Raw genomic sequence first — 17,052 nt, forward strand, 5'->3', positions numbered from 1 at the left:
AGAGAAAAAATTGTGTCTGCAGGGAGAGAACGAGAAGCTGACAGGCGATGGATCAATAAAATTGACCTGTGCAGCGATCGTATTACTCAATGCCGCGATACTTATTCCCCTTCCCTTTGTACCACGAGAACCTTTTCAGATTTTCTTGCTCCTATTCCTCGGTTTCATTAGCTTCCTCTCTTTAATTTCCTGAATACTTGATTCACAAAATAGTTCGATTATTCGCGGGTTACCGATTCTGTTTAGGGAAAACGTGAAGAGTACGATTTTTATTTATAGCTGTACCCGGCCACGCATATTGCTGTGGCTCATTCTTTTGACCATATTTCTGCTTCTAACTTCTGTAAAACTGTTGGACTCATTTTGTAGACTTTCGCACGCTAAGTACGGGTGTTTGCCCAAAACTTATTTCCGACAAACGGTTCAAAAGATACGGCCGAAAATGCCTTAAAGCAAAACTATCAACATTTACGAGTTTATATCGTTTTTTGCATGACCCCTTAGATCGCGTCGGAGAAAAAAGTGTAAAATATGAAAGTTATAGAGAATTAAATTTCCAATCGCCAAGGTGGTCTCTGATTTTTCCTAAAATCTACCGTTGGAAAGCTACAGCTGTTTCTAAAAAGTCGGTAAACCAAAAAGTTTAAGACAAACGCACACTTTTTGTGTTATAACTCCTAAATTATACAACCTACTGAATCGGATCAGTGGCCATTTGAAAGAACTCGGTGAGCTGAATCCAATGAGTACGTCAAATTGAATATTGGTGCTACCAGTCAAAAGTTATACGCAGAAACGTGCCCAAAAGAGGGCGAAAAAGTCGTCTCTGGTCACTAATGACGTTACAGTTTTTGAACGAATGGACTTTTTCGAATGCGGATTGTCCTGAAACCTTCCCGAAGAAACGCTGCACCTAATTGCTCAAACCCCAGCTTTCTACGTTCAGCCGTTTCGGAGATCTTAGATTATGAAAAAACAAATATTTACATTTTTATTTATATAGATTTAATGCAGTTCAATGGAGAACGGAAGGAAAACAAAAAATTGTGTTTTGCTCCGATTCTTATTAAAATTTTATAAATTGTCCTACGATTTTCGACGTAGTTCAAAGTATAATTATTTTCCTTCGATAAACAGAAATTTGATAAGAGTAAATCTACAAAATCCATAAATATCTGACCAATAAAATTCATTACACGACAAAGTTATTTCTCAACCCACTCAATATAAAAATTCTATGACTCAATTGGAAATGGATAAGCACTTACAGCACGTAATTACAGTACGCATAAAGTACAGATTATAATAAATTCAATAAAGGTTTATTTCACTTCAGAATAAAATTTTACTTTCAATTTTAGTCACTCTAAGCTTGCACATACTCGTAACACTTTGCATAAACATACACTCCGCCGCTGATTATGGTATAAATAATACGAACTATGTAATTCAATAGCTGTCTTGTAAACTATGTACTTTATTGCATTAAAACCTGATAAGGTAACTGGTTTTTGAGTATCAGACTAGGCTAGGCAATATTCGAGCAATTAGAATATGAATAATTCAGACCTTTTTAATATTTGCTTTAACACGTTCGATGTCTACCTGGTTAAAATACTAATAGTTAATGTATCATGAGATATAAGTATTGGCCAATGAACTTTTTCTGGATAGAAAATGTCAGGCTCGAAGCTGTTGCTAACAGAGTTGCTGCAATATATTTAAAATGATGTACATAGAATAATATAGAATAACATTATCGTATTCTGATAAGGTGTTCGATAAAATGGCATCGATATTCGAAATAATGAGAGCGTAATCAAATTATTATCTGCTCCTAGCCGGACTGCTTTCCTGCCATGTTCGCCAGTTTCATGCACGTTTTAATAACTGGCCGACTGGTATGTTTACGTTCGCGGGCAATTGCACGGGCAAAGTTGAAATTTAAATCCTCGTTGTACAACTTTTACCATTCATTTACATAGGAACGTACTTTCGAATGTGAGTGCGGTACTTATTTGCATATCCATAACAAATATGGAATGTGGAGCTGTTTACTGTGTGCCATCTTCCAAGGAAATTTCTCGGAAATATTTCTACGGAACTTTACCGGGGAAATTATCGAGACGATAATCAACCGAATATTAAATTCGGTTGGTGTGATTATTGCGGGCCTCCAAAAATCAATTATCGGGAGTACGGGTAATTGAATTTTCATCGACATTTAATTCACCCAAATGATGTATTCAACATCATTATTGCGGTACAAATAAAATGAAATAATTATAGTTGTCAATAAATCATTTCCTACATTTATACGATTGTGAAATACACATTCACAACTGCAAAAATTAATATTATTTCTTCAATAGAAGTTGAAACAAGTTTTCGTGCAAAGAATAGAAATGTATAAATTCTGAATTCATAATTTATTTCTAATTTATAATTCACAATTTAGAAGTTTCTCCAAATAATGGAACGCGCTGTAACATATTATATTCTCCTGGTGTACGTGATCTAAATAGAATTTCTTTCACCACAGAATTCATGATCGATAAAATACTTTCGAACATTTACTGTCAGATTATTTTGTGAAAACTATTGGAGCACGAAGTAAATATTCGAAACAATTTCCCTACGGTATAATATTCTCTCCGTTACACCGCAGGAATGTTTCGCACGAATAATGTTACATGTAAAACGCCAGATAAAAGAAAAACGACAAAAGTAACGTACGCTTGTAACAATTTCCGATGTCCTGAGGCACGTATCGGATTCTCATGTTGCCGACGCACTCTAATTCCTATCCGGTATCCGTGCAGCCAGCTCGTCCTTGAGCAATTATTAGATCATCCACGAATCAATCTATCAGATTAGAGAAGCCTGAAAATTCCGTTATTCCGGACGCATCGCCTCGTTGCACACTACACTTTATTACGTCTTGTTCGGTTGTGGCGACGATGAAGTCACAACCTTTTACTGTCCTTCGATCATCATCATCATGAAAGAAACATCGAAAGATGTTTTATTAATAATGTTAAGCAATCTCGTGCCACACTCTCGTAACAGCAAAAACAGTTTATTCGTCGCCTCGACGACACTTAACAACTTCCAAATGATTTTTAATTCACTGTAGCCTCGGCCAAAGTGAAATTTAATCGCTGGAGATTTTATTGCCGCACAACGACGATTATCGGGAGTTGATCCTAGTCACAATCCCCTGAATTTTAATCCGTTTGCAGATCGAAAGTGAAAGTGTTCGTTTCACCGCTTTCCAAGTTCTACTTGATTCGGCGTACGAAAAATGCGAGGAAGAGGAGCGTACACAGTTGATGGTTCGGAGCACTCAATTATACCAGCAATTAACCAACCACGAGACGATCAATGAAACGTTTGTTCTCCGGCATCGACGTAGCCACTAAAAGATCACCGAAAACACTTTCCACGAGTCCCGTTTAGCAGTCGGGCCGAACCGTATCACTTCAGGATTAATGAGCAATTAAAGGGACCGCGTGTAGTCAAGCGACAGAAGGTGCAAAGAGTGGTCGAGCTTTCAAGAGCGTATCCGGAGACGATTAAATCCCCCGAGGAGACACAGATCCATTCACGTTGTTGGAGAGATGGGACCGTGGTGCAAGAGAGAGGACGAAGACCCGCTCTCGACGGTAATTATCGTACACCGCGAAAAGATAAATAGAGGCACTACGGGATCGATTCGCGGAGAAGTTCTGCGCCCAGTTAGACAGCGGACACGATGTTATGTATAGTCAGGAATGAACTGCCGCGAGCGGAGGCTGTGTATGAAAGTAAATATTAACGCCGGCCTCCCTCGGTTACGCTTCCAGGCGCGAGAGATCTTGTAAATATGCCTCACGTAGGTGCGCGACGCCAAATACAGGGCGTCCCTTCACCGCTGACAGAGAAGCTGCTCGCGGTCATTAGATCTACGACTTTGCTGCGTTCCTAGCAGAGTTCGGCATTAATCAATTATAATTTTAACCAAGATTGATTGATTAATGTGTACGGTTAAGAAAGGTAATCATTGAAAAATGGACGATTGAGTCAATCGATTGATGAAGTTAATCGTCAATTAAAAAAAGTTCATTAAAAAAAGAAATCATTGAAAAATCGGAGAGACTGATTTAATCGATTGTTGCAGTTAATCGCCACACGGTCTATTCATGAATTGTATTGTAATAAGGAGGGAGAGAAAGACAGAGAGCGGAGATGGAGAATTGACAGAAATATATCTCAACAAAAACTCAGTTTATAGTTCTTTCAGTATGTATACAGGGTGTCCCAAAATTCGTGAAAATCCTGAAAGGGGGTGGTTCCTGAGACCATTTCAAGCGACATTTTCCTTTGCAAAAATGTTATCCGCGGCTTTGTTTAGGAGTTATTAACGAAAAACACGGACCAATCAGAGCGCGATCTAGACGCGAGTTGCCACAGTCGGCCAATAGACAGTTTGCGCGCCGGGCCGACTGTGGCAACTCGCGTCTAGATCGCGCTCTGATTGGTCCGTGTTTTTCGTTAATAACTCCTAAACAAAGCCGCGGATAACATTTTTGCAAAGGAAAATGTCGCTTGAAATGGTCTCAGGAATCACCCCCTTTCGGGATTTTCACGAATTTTGGGACACCCTGTATACAGTTAGGAGCAAAACTGATCACACACACTTTAAATCAGAATAACTTTTTATGAATCGACCAAACGACTACAATTACTCTGTAAGGCTAGCTGAATTAGTTTCGTACATGACGTCTAAAAAATATGTTGAAAAAATGAATTGAATTGTGAAAAACAATAGTAAAAATTGATTTTTACGACTTTTCTAGCTGGGCCAATAACAAAAATTTAAAAGATGTGTTTGGTCAACATGTATAAATTGTACATATACGCTCTGAAAATTTTATTGAAATTGGTTAATTAGTTTACGAGTTATAAACGATCAAAACTGGCAAAAATTGCAATTTTACAAGATTTTCGGCCTTTTTACCACTTTTTCGTTTATAACTCGTAAACCAATTAACCAATTTCAATGAAATTTTCGGAGCATATATAATTTATACAAGTTGACCAAACACATCTTTTGAATTTTCGGTATTGGCCCAAATAAAAAAGTCGTAAAAATCAATTTTTACTATCGTTTTTCACAATCCCGACCAAATGCATCTTTTCAACATATTTTTTAGACGCCATTTACTAAACTAATTCATCTAGCCTTACAGAGAAATTGAAGGCGTTTGGTCTATTCATGAAAAAGTTATTCTGATTTAAAGTGTGTGTGATCAGTTTTGCTCCTAACTGCAGTTTTGATTCCGTGTTTCGAAATTTGAGCAGTTAATCATTAATCAATTATCCGATTGACGATTACAATTGAAAAGAATGTAATTGTTAACCGCAATTAACGACTAAAGTAGAAGTTTAATTGTTAATTGCGATTAACGATTGAAGTAGAAATTGATTCGTCAATCGTTGATTAAATTTTTGCCCAACTCTGTCTCGTATCTATGCGACTTTTTCGTTTTCAATAAGCGAAATTAGATTCGATGCAGTAGAAACAGTTTACCAGGTGTCAAAAGTTCAAGATGTATCTCTCTTGTATCTTTCAAATTAAAAGGTTTAATTCGACGAGAACTTCGATTAAACTTCTCCTCACGGGACCAAAAATTACATTTAAAAAAAGGGAAAAAATGTTGATTTCCCGAGGTGAAGTTCAGCCAGGAATTCGAATACAGGGCGTCCCTTCACCGTGGTTACTGCCACGATGCATGAAATTCCAACCGCTTTTGATTCCGAGAAATTAGATTTGATTTAATCTCTCGCTTCGAAAGGATTACATTTAAATAGGAGGAGAAGGTGAATTAAACAATTAAAAGCTTTTCGAACTCCCAACAAAATCAGAATATGAATGAGCGCAGTTACCTGCCATGGAATGTCAGAGCCCAAACGAATCCCCCAGTGTCACCAGCGTCTGGCGAAGTGGCGGACACATAGTAAGTATTTCGGGAGGTTTGTTTCGTTGGAAGCTTTCAGATGCGTCTCCGCTCGAGGATTTGTGGGCGTCAGACGTTCCGGTTCAACGGTGTCGTATATTCGCGTGAATTATTTCGGCGACGTAAATATTATTTTTCTTTTTCGTTCCCTCAAATGAGGATTCCGGTGAATCAGTTCGCTTTAATACTTCCTCGGAGAAAACACCGAGAATGCTTCTACACTTTGTTCTATTTTAAATGGTGCAGTAACGTTACATACTAAAAATTCCTGTAACGCTGAATGAATCACTGAACGCTGCGAAGATTTTTATAGAAGCTTCGGTATTTCTGTTGAAAAAAAAACTTCTTCCACTTCATTTTAAGCGAATGTTGTATCCGTTCAAGCGCTTCTGCTTTATGCCCATTAATTCAATTGAATGAAAAGTATTACCACACAGATTTTTATTGAAACGATCGTAAAACGGATAAAGGAAACGTTGAAAAGCGAAAAAGGATACTTTAGGAACATAAAGGGAGAGAAAGAATGAGAACGGAAATTATATGCGCACGAGTGCACCAGTAGTTTCTGCATCTCCCGTTTGACCATAGCATAGGGAAACGCGGCGAAGATCAATGGATCGCATTCCACGGCTCCGAACTTGAATGGGGCTTCAATTAATTTCGATTCGAATCGTCGTAACTCTGAAACTTCTCGCCGGGAAAACGCGTTCGCGGGGATTGCATCAGGAACTGCGGAGCTGTTCCCTTTTTCCCACGAATGGTTTTCTTTTCTGCGAAAGTGGAAGTGCAGTTTTAACGAGCGTAGGCCCGTAACGTTGCGTACGCGTCACCTACGTTCCATGTAAATCATGCGTGTCGTTATCCTACGCAACGCGCGTCGCGGAATCGTCCAATCTGTGTCGTAAAAAGGATAACGACGAAGAGTCAGCTCGTTCGAAATAGCGGTCGAATATGTCACCGTTAGCCTTCCACTATCGGAACTCAAATTCCCTGGACTAATTCTTGAAACAGTTAGTCTGTTCGCTTAATTTTCGAACAACAAGTTGAATTATTAAGTTGATAATATAGTAATCGTGAACATAAAATGTGTTCTTGTGGTGTGTTGGAAAGTTTCGTTAATTTTTAACTAATTTTAATTCAAGAATTTTAATTAATGCCGATTAATCCTTTGCACTCGGTTGTTCCCTCTGGGGCACCACTAAAAATCGCTGTACCATTATTCAAAATATTGTTTACATTATCAAATATATCGGTATCTAATCAATAGACTGCGGATCTTTATGAAAAATAAAAAATTTTCGCTTCGAATATCTTTCTTCTTTTAATTATTCTATTAAGCTGAAACTAATGCGATGATGTTTTTAAATTTTTTTAAATATGTCCACTGCTTGAAATTCCATTTACCAGTTCTTGTTATAAATCCATAAAATCCGCAGTCTACTAATCAATTACTAAACATTTAGGTATTGTGTATGAGGTATTACACCAATTTCTTTTCCATAAAATTTAAAAAATCAGGGAATGGAAATATTCTAGATCGGAAGAAACGTTTAATTTTCCAGTTAAAATAGTTTCGAGTGCGAAGCCTTCATTTCCTCGTTTTCGATCAGCAGAAGATCCCGGAACGTAATTTTGATTATTTTTACTTAAAAAAGAACAAATGTATGTACTACGAATATCAATAAATACGTGTGCAAAATTCGTAGAGTTCGATAGCTCTTCTGGAGAAATGCTGAAAAATGAACGAAGAACGGCCTCGAAGAGCATCCACTTAGAGTGGTTCTGTATCGAATGATCTGTTGATAAAAATGATGAATAATAATTGTTTCGATGTCGATCTACCTGATTCAAGATCGTCGTGATCAGCTCCTCGAAGACAAGAGTGAAAGCTTCGGGACAGTCGTCGACCGCCGGGCGACGCGCCCTCCGTCGAAGCGTTGTGCATCTTCCGGGATGATCTCTTTCACTGGAACCGCCCAAAGAGGCGCACACCACTCTTCTCTCACCTGGCCGCCTCTCAGTCAGGTGGGACCGAGGTGAAGCGAGTGCCACGGCATTTTTCGCGAGCTGTTTCGCGGCGCGACGACGAGCACCGGGCTAATTAAGGTCTAATTAACGGGTAACTACGTGCGATCGTTAGGCGCTTGGATGCGTAGGCGTGGACGCAGCTCGCGGCCAACCTCCTCGCTTCTTCTCGCTCTAGTTCGCACCTGCAAGGAAAATCAAACTTGTCCGGGGACTGGTCGACGATACTACTAGGCTGCGTTCTCCAAAATGGCGACACCGGAGCCGAACCCGTTCCGCGAGAGATTTAACGACGGGACGCACTCCTCCTTATTATTTTCGAACAATTAACTCACGCTATTTTCAACGTAATCGTTTGCGACTTGCTATAAATATCAGTGACCTTGTTTTCAGTACTTGAAATTTTGAGAGAGCCTCAAGCTCTGCTGTAATTGCTTCTCGTGGAACAAGGGTAATTGTGGTGCGGTTGAAGGTTCGAAGTTGAAAGTTCCAGCTTCAATTATTCGTTAATTAGCTTTGTGAACTTCGATTATCTTAGACGGAAGTGTACACAGCATACGCAACTAATTTTCACGAGACTCTTACTTTATCTTCATCTTAATGAAGCATTAGCAAACAAAGTAAATTTTTCAGTCTCTTCCCACAAGAAAAATGTGTGTGATCGATTGATTCGAAACGACTCTGCAATAAATTAAGAAACCAAATGCAGCGTCGTAAATCATGTCCAATCGCCGTGTCGCAAAAATAAGAGAAACTTCGGGATTCAATGGCTCGCGTCTGACATGATCGAATAAAATAATTATAACGCGGTCATTACACAATTCCCATGCCTGCAAATCAAATTAGACCGAGCCATTAATAAATGATCTATCGCGCAATCTTACGTAACTGATTCATAACTCACTCGTGTCGTTCGATGTATTTAGATTTAATGACGGTGCTTTTGTAAACGCGCTGAATCTTGCCCATTTGCAAACATTAATTTTCTGATCTTATTTTAATGATGTCTTTACAGGAAACCAAATAGAAGATATTAATCAGGAGAATTAGTCAATAAAAATCGTCATCTATCTCGATGGATATTTTTTAAAAATGAAGGATTATTTTACAGGATAACATTCTGTAATATTTGCAATGAATGTGTACAAATTCACTCAATAGATTAACATTGAAAATAAAACATTCAAATACTGATGGTTCCATTTCTGTTTATTTGTTTAGTAACTGTGCAATAAAGGGAGATCAGTACTACTATTAACATTCCTACTCGAGGCAGTGAAACGCATTAAATTTTTTCCAGAGATCATTCTTATAAATTCACGTTTTAAGGACCAATTAACGAGTACTTCAAGAAATTATGTTTATTACAAACGGATATTAAATCGGATCGTAATTTACGTAAATGTCCGGGGATCGGTAATTTACAAGTGTAGGCGGGCATCGCTTCCTTTATTATGCAAACGTTATGCTATAAAGATGAATTATTATTAATTGACGCTGCTAAAAGCTGTGGGTTGGCATTTTTTCGAGATCAATGCGTCGGTTGTATATGGTTCACTTGGGCCACCGAGTATGGGAAATCGAAAGCGTAACCTCCGATCAACATTTTGCTTTTGTGGCCGCGTGTATGAAATTCTAGACACTACGAAAAGAACTCGTGGTTCCCGCAGAAATATATCACCGGAGACTCTCGTGGCCCACAATTTGTGGCCCATTTGGCGGAAACGTATTGCACAATGCAGTGCGTCGAAAGAACAGTTCGGACGTTTATGGTTGCGTGCATGGGAACAGAGGAATGGCTCGATAGCCTTCCTCGAAGTAACCGCAGAGGTGCTCGCAGATAATGAAGTGCAATACATAAACTTCTGCTTGGCTTCGGAAAATTCAAATGACTTTGATTAATTCGAAATATACGATCATTTTTAAATGTAAATTTATATTATTTAATATAAGATATTTTTCTAGAGATTAAAACAGAGCACAGCGAAGCCTTGATCTAAGAAAACGAAAGCTGCACGATCTAAGAAAAACGAGTATCCCCTCCACTGCGAAGGAGCTCGTTTAAAGTAAACTAGTCTTTAAAATTCCTTAAAAAATTTCAGTAAAAAATCTTTTCAAAAATAATCGATGACTAATTGGTGTAATCAATATTCAACTTTTGACTGAGATATTAAAATTCGAGATGAACATGTACAATGAAAAACAAAATAGTGAGAACATGTAAAGAATTTAAGAGCACTGCTATCTAAACTCATCACAATCGTTAAAAGAAGAAATCAATTTTTACTTCATCTCTCTTGCCCGCAATTAATGCAGAAAGTTTTTGTTTATTGAAATGATTCCACGGTGAAATACATTCTATTCTTTACGATGGACTTGGAAAATTTTTATTTTGCCTAGACACAACATCGATACAAAATGTTTCGAGTCCGACAACAATTGCTTTATAAATATCGCATTCGATATTATCGACGTACCCATCAAATACGTATGGAACAATATAATCCCCATGCACAGCGTGTATCAGCTATTACATTATTTTGTAAGCGTTACTAGCACGCGCGCTCACGATTGGTTGAACATATAATTTATGCTCGTGTTGCTCGCTAGCATGTAGACTCGCTTATGCGCGCTTATGCTCCGTGGCTCGTAGGTGTGCGTGGGCGTGGCGGATTTTTTCAAATAGGCCGCCAGACTAGCTCGTAATTAAAGGCCGAAAGGCAGAAAAATACATTTCGATTTCAGCTCTCGAGGCATCGCGGCGTCTTCTGTTGTTCCGATGCAACCATTGCTAATGATCTTCCATACTGCATTCGGTATTCAGTACGGTATAAACAACAGACGATAATAATAATAATTCTAGCGAACTCGCCATTAATGCAGAGGATATACGAAAAGTTCAATATTTACGTCGATAAACTAAAATCAAATGGTGGCACGAGCGCCAGAGTTGTTTTCGTCATATCACTTTCAATTTTCATTTATTAATGATGGTCTGGAATAATTTTACAAATCGCTATCTTATCGATCATTTTACTATTTTGTTTGCTTTACACTGGCGAAAAGGCATGTGTGTGACTTCAATAAAATAAACATTCATTACGTATTCCTAAGTTAATTCTAATTATATGTCATTCGTTTTTTGTTTCAGAAATAATGAAAGAATATTCTGGATGGAATTAGTTAAAATTCGAAATCGAATTTATTTATATTCTATTGTATTTAAATAAATGATAATTTTCGTATAAACAGTACGAGAACGTTACAACTTTTACAGACTTCTTAAAATGTGATTCGATTTTCGTTTCAGGAATAATAAAAGAATATTTTGGATCGAATTAACTAAAATTCGAAATCGTATTTTAATTGTGTTCGTCGATTGGGTATTTCAATAAATGATAATCTTCGTATAAACAGTACGAGAACGTTGCGACAACTTTAACAAACTTGTTAGAATTATAACAAAACAATATGAAAATAATATACATTAAATAAAATCTGAAACCACATTCAGACCGACCTCTGAAGTCTAAAAAAACCGAGATAAGAAAAAATACACTTCAGCGACGAAATTTATGAAGTGCAAACCGCCATAGAAAACTCATTAAGTCTTGATAAACGTTTTCGCTCGAGCGCGTTTCGCGCAGTTTCGTGCGCAACGAACGCATAAAATCTGCAATTCAATGTAGAAGTGTCAGGCATTTTTCAGGCTTGCGCTATTAAGTATTTGTGAATCGTTGTAAATTCAGCAAAGACTTTCGATTTCCATATAACCGGAGGTTTCTCCGTCGAGTTTTCAACATTTTGCCGGTACACTGATTTTTACGGTGACATTAAATCAAATTGATCGGCTGGCGTCTCGATCGAACCGCGTTCCGCTTCGCGAGATTTGGCCGTGAAACTCGCGCGCGATCATCGGTCGACGTTGACTTCGATACAACGTCACGGAAATGATACTCGATGGAACCACCTGTTGATTATCAACTTCGGTATTCACGAGACGACGCGACGCAGCGGGAAGGCGCGAGAGACACGAATCCGCTCGCGAGAATCGGCGCTCGTTAATTTCGACCGGCTAATTAACGATCCGAATAATTTACGATGAATGAAATATTAATTAGGCCTGCGATCTCGCCGGTCCTTGAGTCCTCTTTTGCAAATAAGAAAAAAGAGATTACTTGCCCGTTATGTAGGTAGCGAAATGATTTTTTTTAAAAGAGCCTCGGTATCGCCTTCGTACCTGTGTTTTTATTGCAAGTTTTATGCGCTTTGTTGGAGAACTGGTTGTTGGTCTCGTGAAAATCAGCGAACGGTGCATAATGCGAGACCTTGGTTATCAGAATGCCGTTCCTTTTATCCCATTTTGAGAAATCAACGGGTTGTAACCCGATATTCGATGGGAACGATACGAATATGAATATCGGTTTCTTTGTTAATTGTTTTGCGAATGTTGTACGCGTTAACAGCGCAGATTGATCGGTGCTGTTAATACGGTCAAGGAGAAAGTCCGAAGAATGAATGAATCTATGCGCAGGGTAATATTTCGAGCACGAACTCGTGAAGGCGTATAGCTCGGATGAATAACATTAATATAATTAAGATTGTGCTGAAATCAATGCGAACACAGTGGAGTTCGTACTAATACTATAGATATTGTAGACCACGTGTAGTAAAGTGCGAGAAATATTGGTGCAACGAAGGAAACGAAAAGATTCCTAGCTTTAATATGCATATGCATTTCAATTTAATTTATGAAAATTGCTAGTTCAACATGGCGGCGCCCTTGACTGCGGATTTTATGCACTTATGACAAAAACGGGTAAGCACAATTTAAAGCAGTGGACATATTAAAAAGGTTTAAAGACATCAGCGTATCGGTTTCAGTTTAATCAGATAATTAAAAGAAGAAAGAAATTTTTATTTCACTTCTGTGTCTTGCAATCAATGCGAACATTTTTTATTTTGAATAAAGATCCGCAGTCTACACATAACTCTTTTGAACCACTGGGTTCCTAACATTGAAACTTGGATTTTCGACATTTTCTCGCCGAAGTCTACGGGATCGTATTTTAAAAAGTCAAAAATTTGTGGTCTCTACAGGTGAATTTTCCTCTAACTTTTGTACTGAATAATTGAAATCATCCTTCTTACGAGGATTAACACTAGGTGTACCGTCGAAACGGGTTCCAATATTTTATTTGCGATTACGAAGATTGTAAAACAACTAAAAATTTGGGTAGACAAATTCCTGTTATTTTTACCATGTACGATAGTCACTGTTCATAATAATTTTGAAAATCTATGGTTCATGGCTGAACACTTTTCAATGGAACCTTCAACAGTGACAGCAATTTTCATTGCGAACTAACAAGTCACCCTCGATAACGTCACCTAATACATGCTTTCATTTAAGATTGCAATGTAAAAGAAAATTTCTATGCTTTCTTCTGGTACAGAACAATTATGGAAAATCGTATTAATAGGCTTTCGATAGGTAAAGTGTTAATGAAACGCAGAAACGATCGCGCGGTGGTTCCAGTTGAAACGGCAGGGATCATTAAAACAGCGTGGCTTCGAATAAATGCCTCGGCCTTCAGCGCCGAAGACGTCCTTAGTATCGTAATTGCCCGGTGATTCACACGTGACGAAACACGCATAGAGCGCGCGTCGTTACGTAAAATTTTCAGCGGGAACAATGTGTCCCGCGGATCCCGCCGGTAGGCACCTCGCTGGAAATCATCGATTCGTTAAACGATATACGTCCCGTTGGATGTTCGATCACGCGTCGTTAACCGGCCATAAATCTTATCGGGTCCCGGGGAACTGTTATTATATTTGCCCGGCGAGCTTTTCGCTGTTTCCTCGACGATCGAAAACTGGTTCGTTAATCATTCCCCGGGAAACAAGAGCGCGGGATCGTTAAGGGCACTCATCGGAACAGAGCAATTACATTGGGCCACGGTCCGAGCAAGATTTACAACATTGTACCCGGCAACGATATTAATGATCGTTTCGATTCTGCCTTTGCGCGGAAACAGAGGGTCCGAAACTGCAGGGGTTGGGACCCGGCATCGGATTCGTGTCTTTGCCTCTGCCCTGTAGGATTGTCAAGCCGTCCCTCGGACGGAGAGCCGGATAAATTTCATGGAACTAATTAACGCGGCGGCGTGGCGTGTTCGTTAGTCTCGGCAATTCAGAGCGGATCGACGCGAGCTAATTGCGGTAATCGCAACCGTTTACGGTGTCTACGTGCTGCTGCCCCGAGAGCCCACCATCTTCTCGCCCCTAATCATCCACGATTCTTGAGAAATGCTCCAGAGGAAATTGTTCGGTTCAGTCATATTTGTAAAACACACCCCCCGGAATTATACGCGATTTTACGACCGTAAATCTCCGGGAACAAATCGACGCTTATACCGAACTTGCTTGTTTTCACTTTCGGGATACGTATACCTGTAAGTGTTTGATCTTGTTACGTTATCTTGTCGCGAGATATCATTTATTCTACTGCAATTTACTGGGCATCGTTGTTCTTATGTCAACGAGAACATCAAAACACTGACAACTAGTGATGAACATTTGCAATTTATGCTCGCAGTTCTATTTCAGTACGAACACTTTGATTTTACTGACCGTCGTGGATGCAGGACGATCATTTTAATACTGGCTTTCGCGAGTTTAATGATTGGGTGAATCTTCATGGTGAATAAAAATTGTCTAACTTGATCGCAAGGAACAGAATGGCAATGTGTTTCTTGTTGAAACATTTTCAATAAATCGTGAAATATCAACGAGTTGATACAAGCCTTAATCTGTGGATTGGACCCGGAGTATCACAATTGAATACATATACATGGATAAAGTGTTACATATTGGGAACGTCAGAAAGACTCGTGAATCTACAAGAAATATCAAAAATATGTTTTGAAAATTGTATGGTTTTAAGGTACAGTGAACCGAATTATTATTGGGACGCTCAAAAAAAGACGATAACTTTGTAAATATCGTACTACACAATTTGAACTTTTTCGGAAGCTAGAGCAATTAGTTTACTACAGGATGTGAAAAGAAATATATTTTAAAAATGCAATTGTTCGGAATTGTAGAAAAAAATACTAAGTTGCATTTTACAACTCTTTTATGTGCGTCTATATTGAAAACTTAAAAAATACGTTTTGTAGATCTGTGTCAATTAAACATATCCTGAAAATTTCGTCAAAATCGGTCGACGTTGCAATGTGCTACAAACGTTTGAAGATGGTAAAAATTGCAGATTTCCACGATATTCGACCTCTAACTGCAATAAAGAATTCCTACATCTTTTAATGCCTGTCGTTTTTTCCTGCATCAATCGATTTCGATGAAACTTTCACAGTGCGTACCTTTTAAATTTTCGATATAGGCCAACATAGAAAAGTTGTAAAATGCAACTTTTAGTATTTTTCCTACAATTCCGTTCAATTGCTATTTTTTAAGAAATTTCTTTTCACATCCTGCAGTAAACTAATTGCTCTAGCTTCCGAAAAAGTTCCAATCGTACAGTACAATATTTAAAAAAAAGTTATCGTCATTTTTTAGATCGTCCGAATATTAATTCGGTTCACTGTACATCAGTTTTGCAATTATGAAACGTTAACGCTAAACACGGGTGTTACAAACATGAAAAGAACTTTCATGTCATTCATCATTCTCTGGCTAGCTAATTTCAATGAACGTGAAATAAGAAACCAGTGATTCGGCCAAGGTCAGCGTCGAATCGCGGTAGAAGCGTAATAAAAATTGACGAACGAGCTTTATATTTAGATCGACGGGAATCCCAGTTTCCCAGTGAACGGCGGAAATGTTGTGGAAACAGCATCGGCGTGGTACATTGTGTTGCGAGACAGTGGCACCGCGGACAGATACGTATGTAACATGATTTTACGATCGCCGATGAACACCGGTGTTCGACGTCGAACGACCGTGAATAATGTGCTTCTGATTTTATCCTTGCGCCGGTAATCCTCCGTTTTATCGTACGCGAAAGTGGCCCCTACGCCTGGCAATAAATCCTCGGAAATTTCCAGTAGTGTTGCGAACTGGCGCTGACAACGGTCCGAGTAATAACAAATATTAGCGGGTCGTGTTCGAGGAAGTAATCGCCAATAACCGGAGCGGGTATACTCGATTTGGGCGGTATCGCGGGTCATAAGTGTTTCCACTTTTTCTTCTTATAATGATCTTAATCCAATCGGACTACATCACTGGGCGTATTTATTAACGATTGGAGCACGTTACCTGTACCGAGTAATTCGAGGATTATGCTTATCGGTCGAATTAAACAGATTAAGTTAAGGGATGATATATTGTCTTCAGCTTTTTTCGTTCCCACCCTGTTCGCAGGCTAGTTCGAAGATAATTGCCAACTGAGCTGTGCAATTTTGCTAACGTTGCACAATTAAAGGTACAGTATGTAAGAAACCAACGATTAATTGTTATTATATTTTTATGAGATACATTTCGAAAATTAAAGATTATTAGTAAACTATCTGATTCTAATGTTTTAGAAAATTTCATTAATTATAAATTTTTCGTAAGGGTTTATATTTAAATATAAAATTAGCATTAAGGTGGATAAATGTAATGGGTAGGTATACATTTTATAAATGGTTATTCGGGAATAATTGTATTTTATTTTCAAAAATGGGGGGGGGGGGTTAGATAGTAAACTAATAACTAGACTGTGCGGATCTTTATGCAATATAAAAATCGTCTGCATCGATTGCAAGAAATAGAAACCAAACTGAATGTTGTTTCTTCCCTTAACGATTTTAATAGAGAAGTCATACATTGAAATCTTCAATTTTGATAATTTTCCAACAATTTTGAATTTCATCAATTCAATTTTGCTATAAAGAAAATATAAATAAAAATTAATAAATAATTAGTTATAGATTTAACTAATTTATTATAACGTAGATCGAAAACGAATTTTTTGACAAGTAAGAGATTCTTTAAATTTGTTTCTTAAATTGGGGATATTTTCGTT

The 17,052-nt window shown here is 38.2% G+C and overlaps 1 protein-coding gene across 7 annotated transcripts in view; it reads right to left on the bottom strand.

Moving 5' to 3' along the window:
- Raskol (Ras GTPase-activating protein raskol) overlaps positions 1-17,052 on the bottom strand; it is a 204,631-nt gene that overhangs the window by 145,780 nt on the left and 41,799 nt on the right. For 4 of the 7 annotated variants that reach the window (XM_076425070.1, XM_076425096.1, XM_076425124.1 and 1 more), the window contains one exon: positions 7,842-8,209. In XM_076425070.1, coding sequence (XP_076281185.1) covers positions 7,842-7,944 — 103 coding nt within the window. In that variant the 5' untranslated portion in view covers positions 7,945-8,209. Of the gene's footprint in view, positions 1-2,736; positions 4,266-7,841; positions 8,210-17,052 lie in introns of those variants that run through there. The other 3 variants (XM_076425116.1, XM_076425106.1, XM_076425088.1) reach the window with 2 other exon arrangements.

The sequence above is a fragment of the Lasioglossum baleicum genome, chromosome 1 (assembly GCF_051020765.1).
Source record: "Lasioglossum baleicum chromosome 1, iyLasBale1, whole genome shotgun sequence".
Lineage (NCBI taxonomy): Eukaryota > Metazoa > Arthropoda > Insecta > Hymenoptera > Halictidae > Lasioglossum > Lasioglossum baleicum.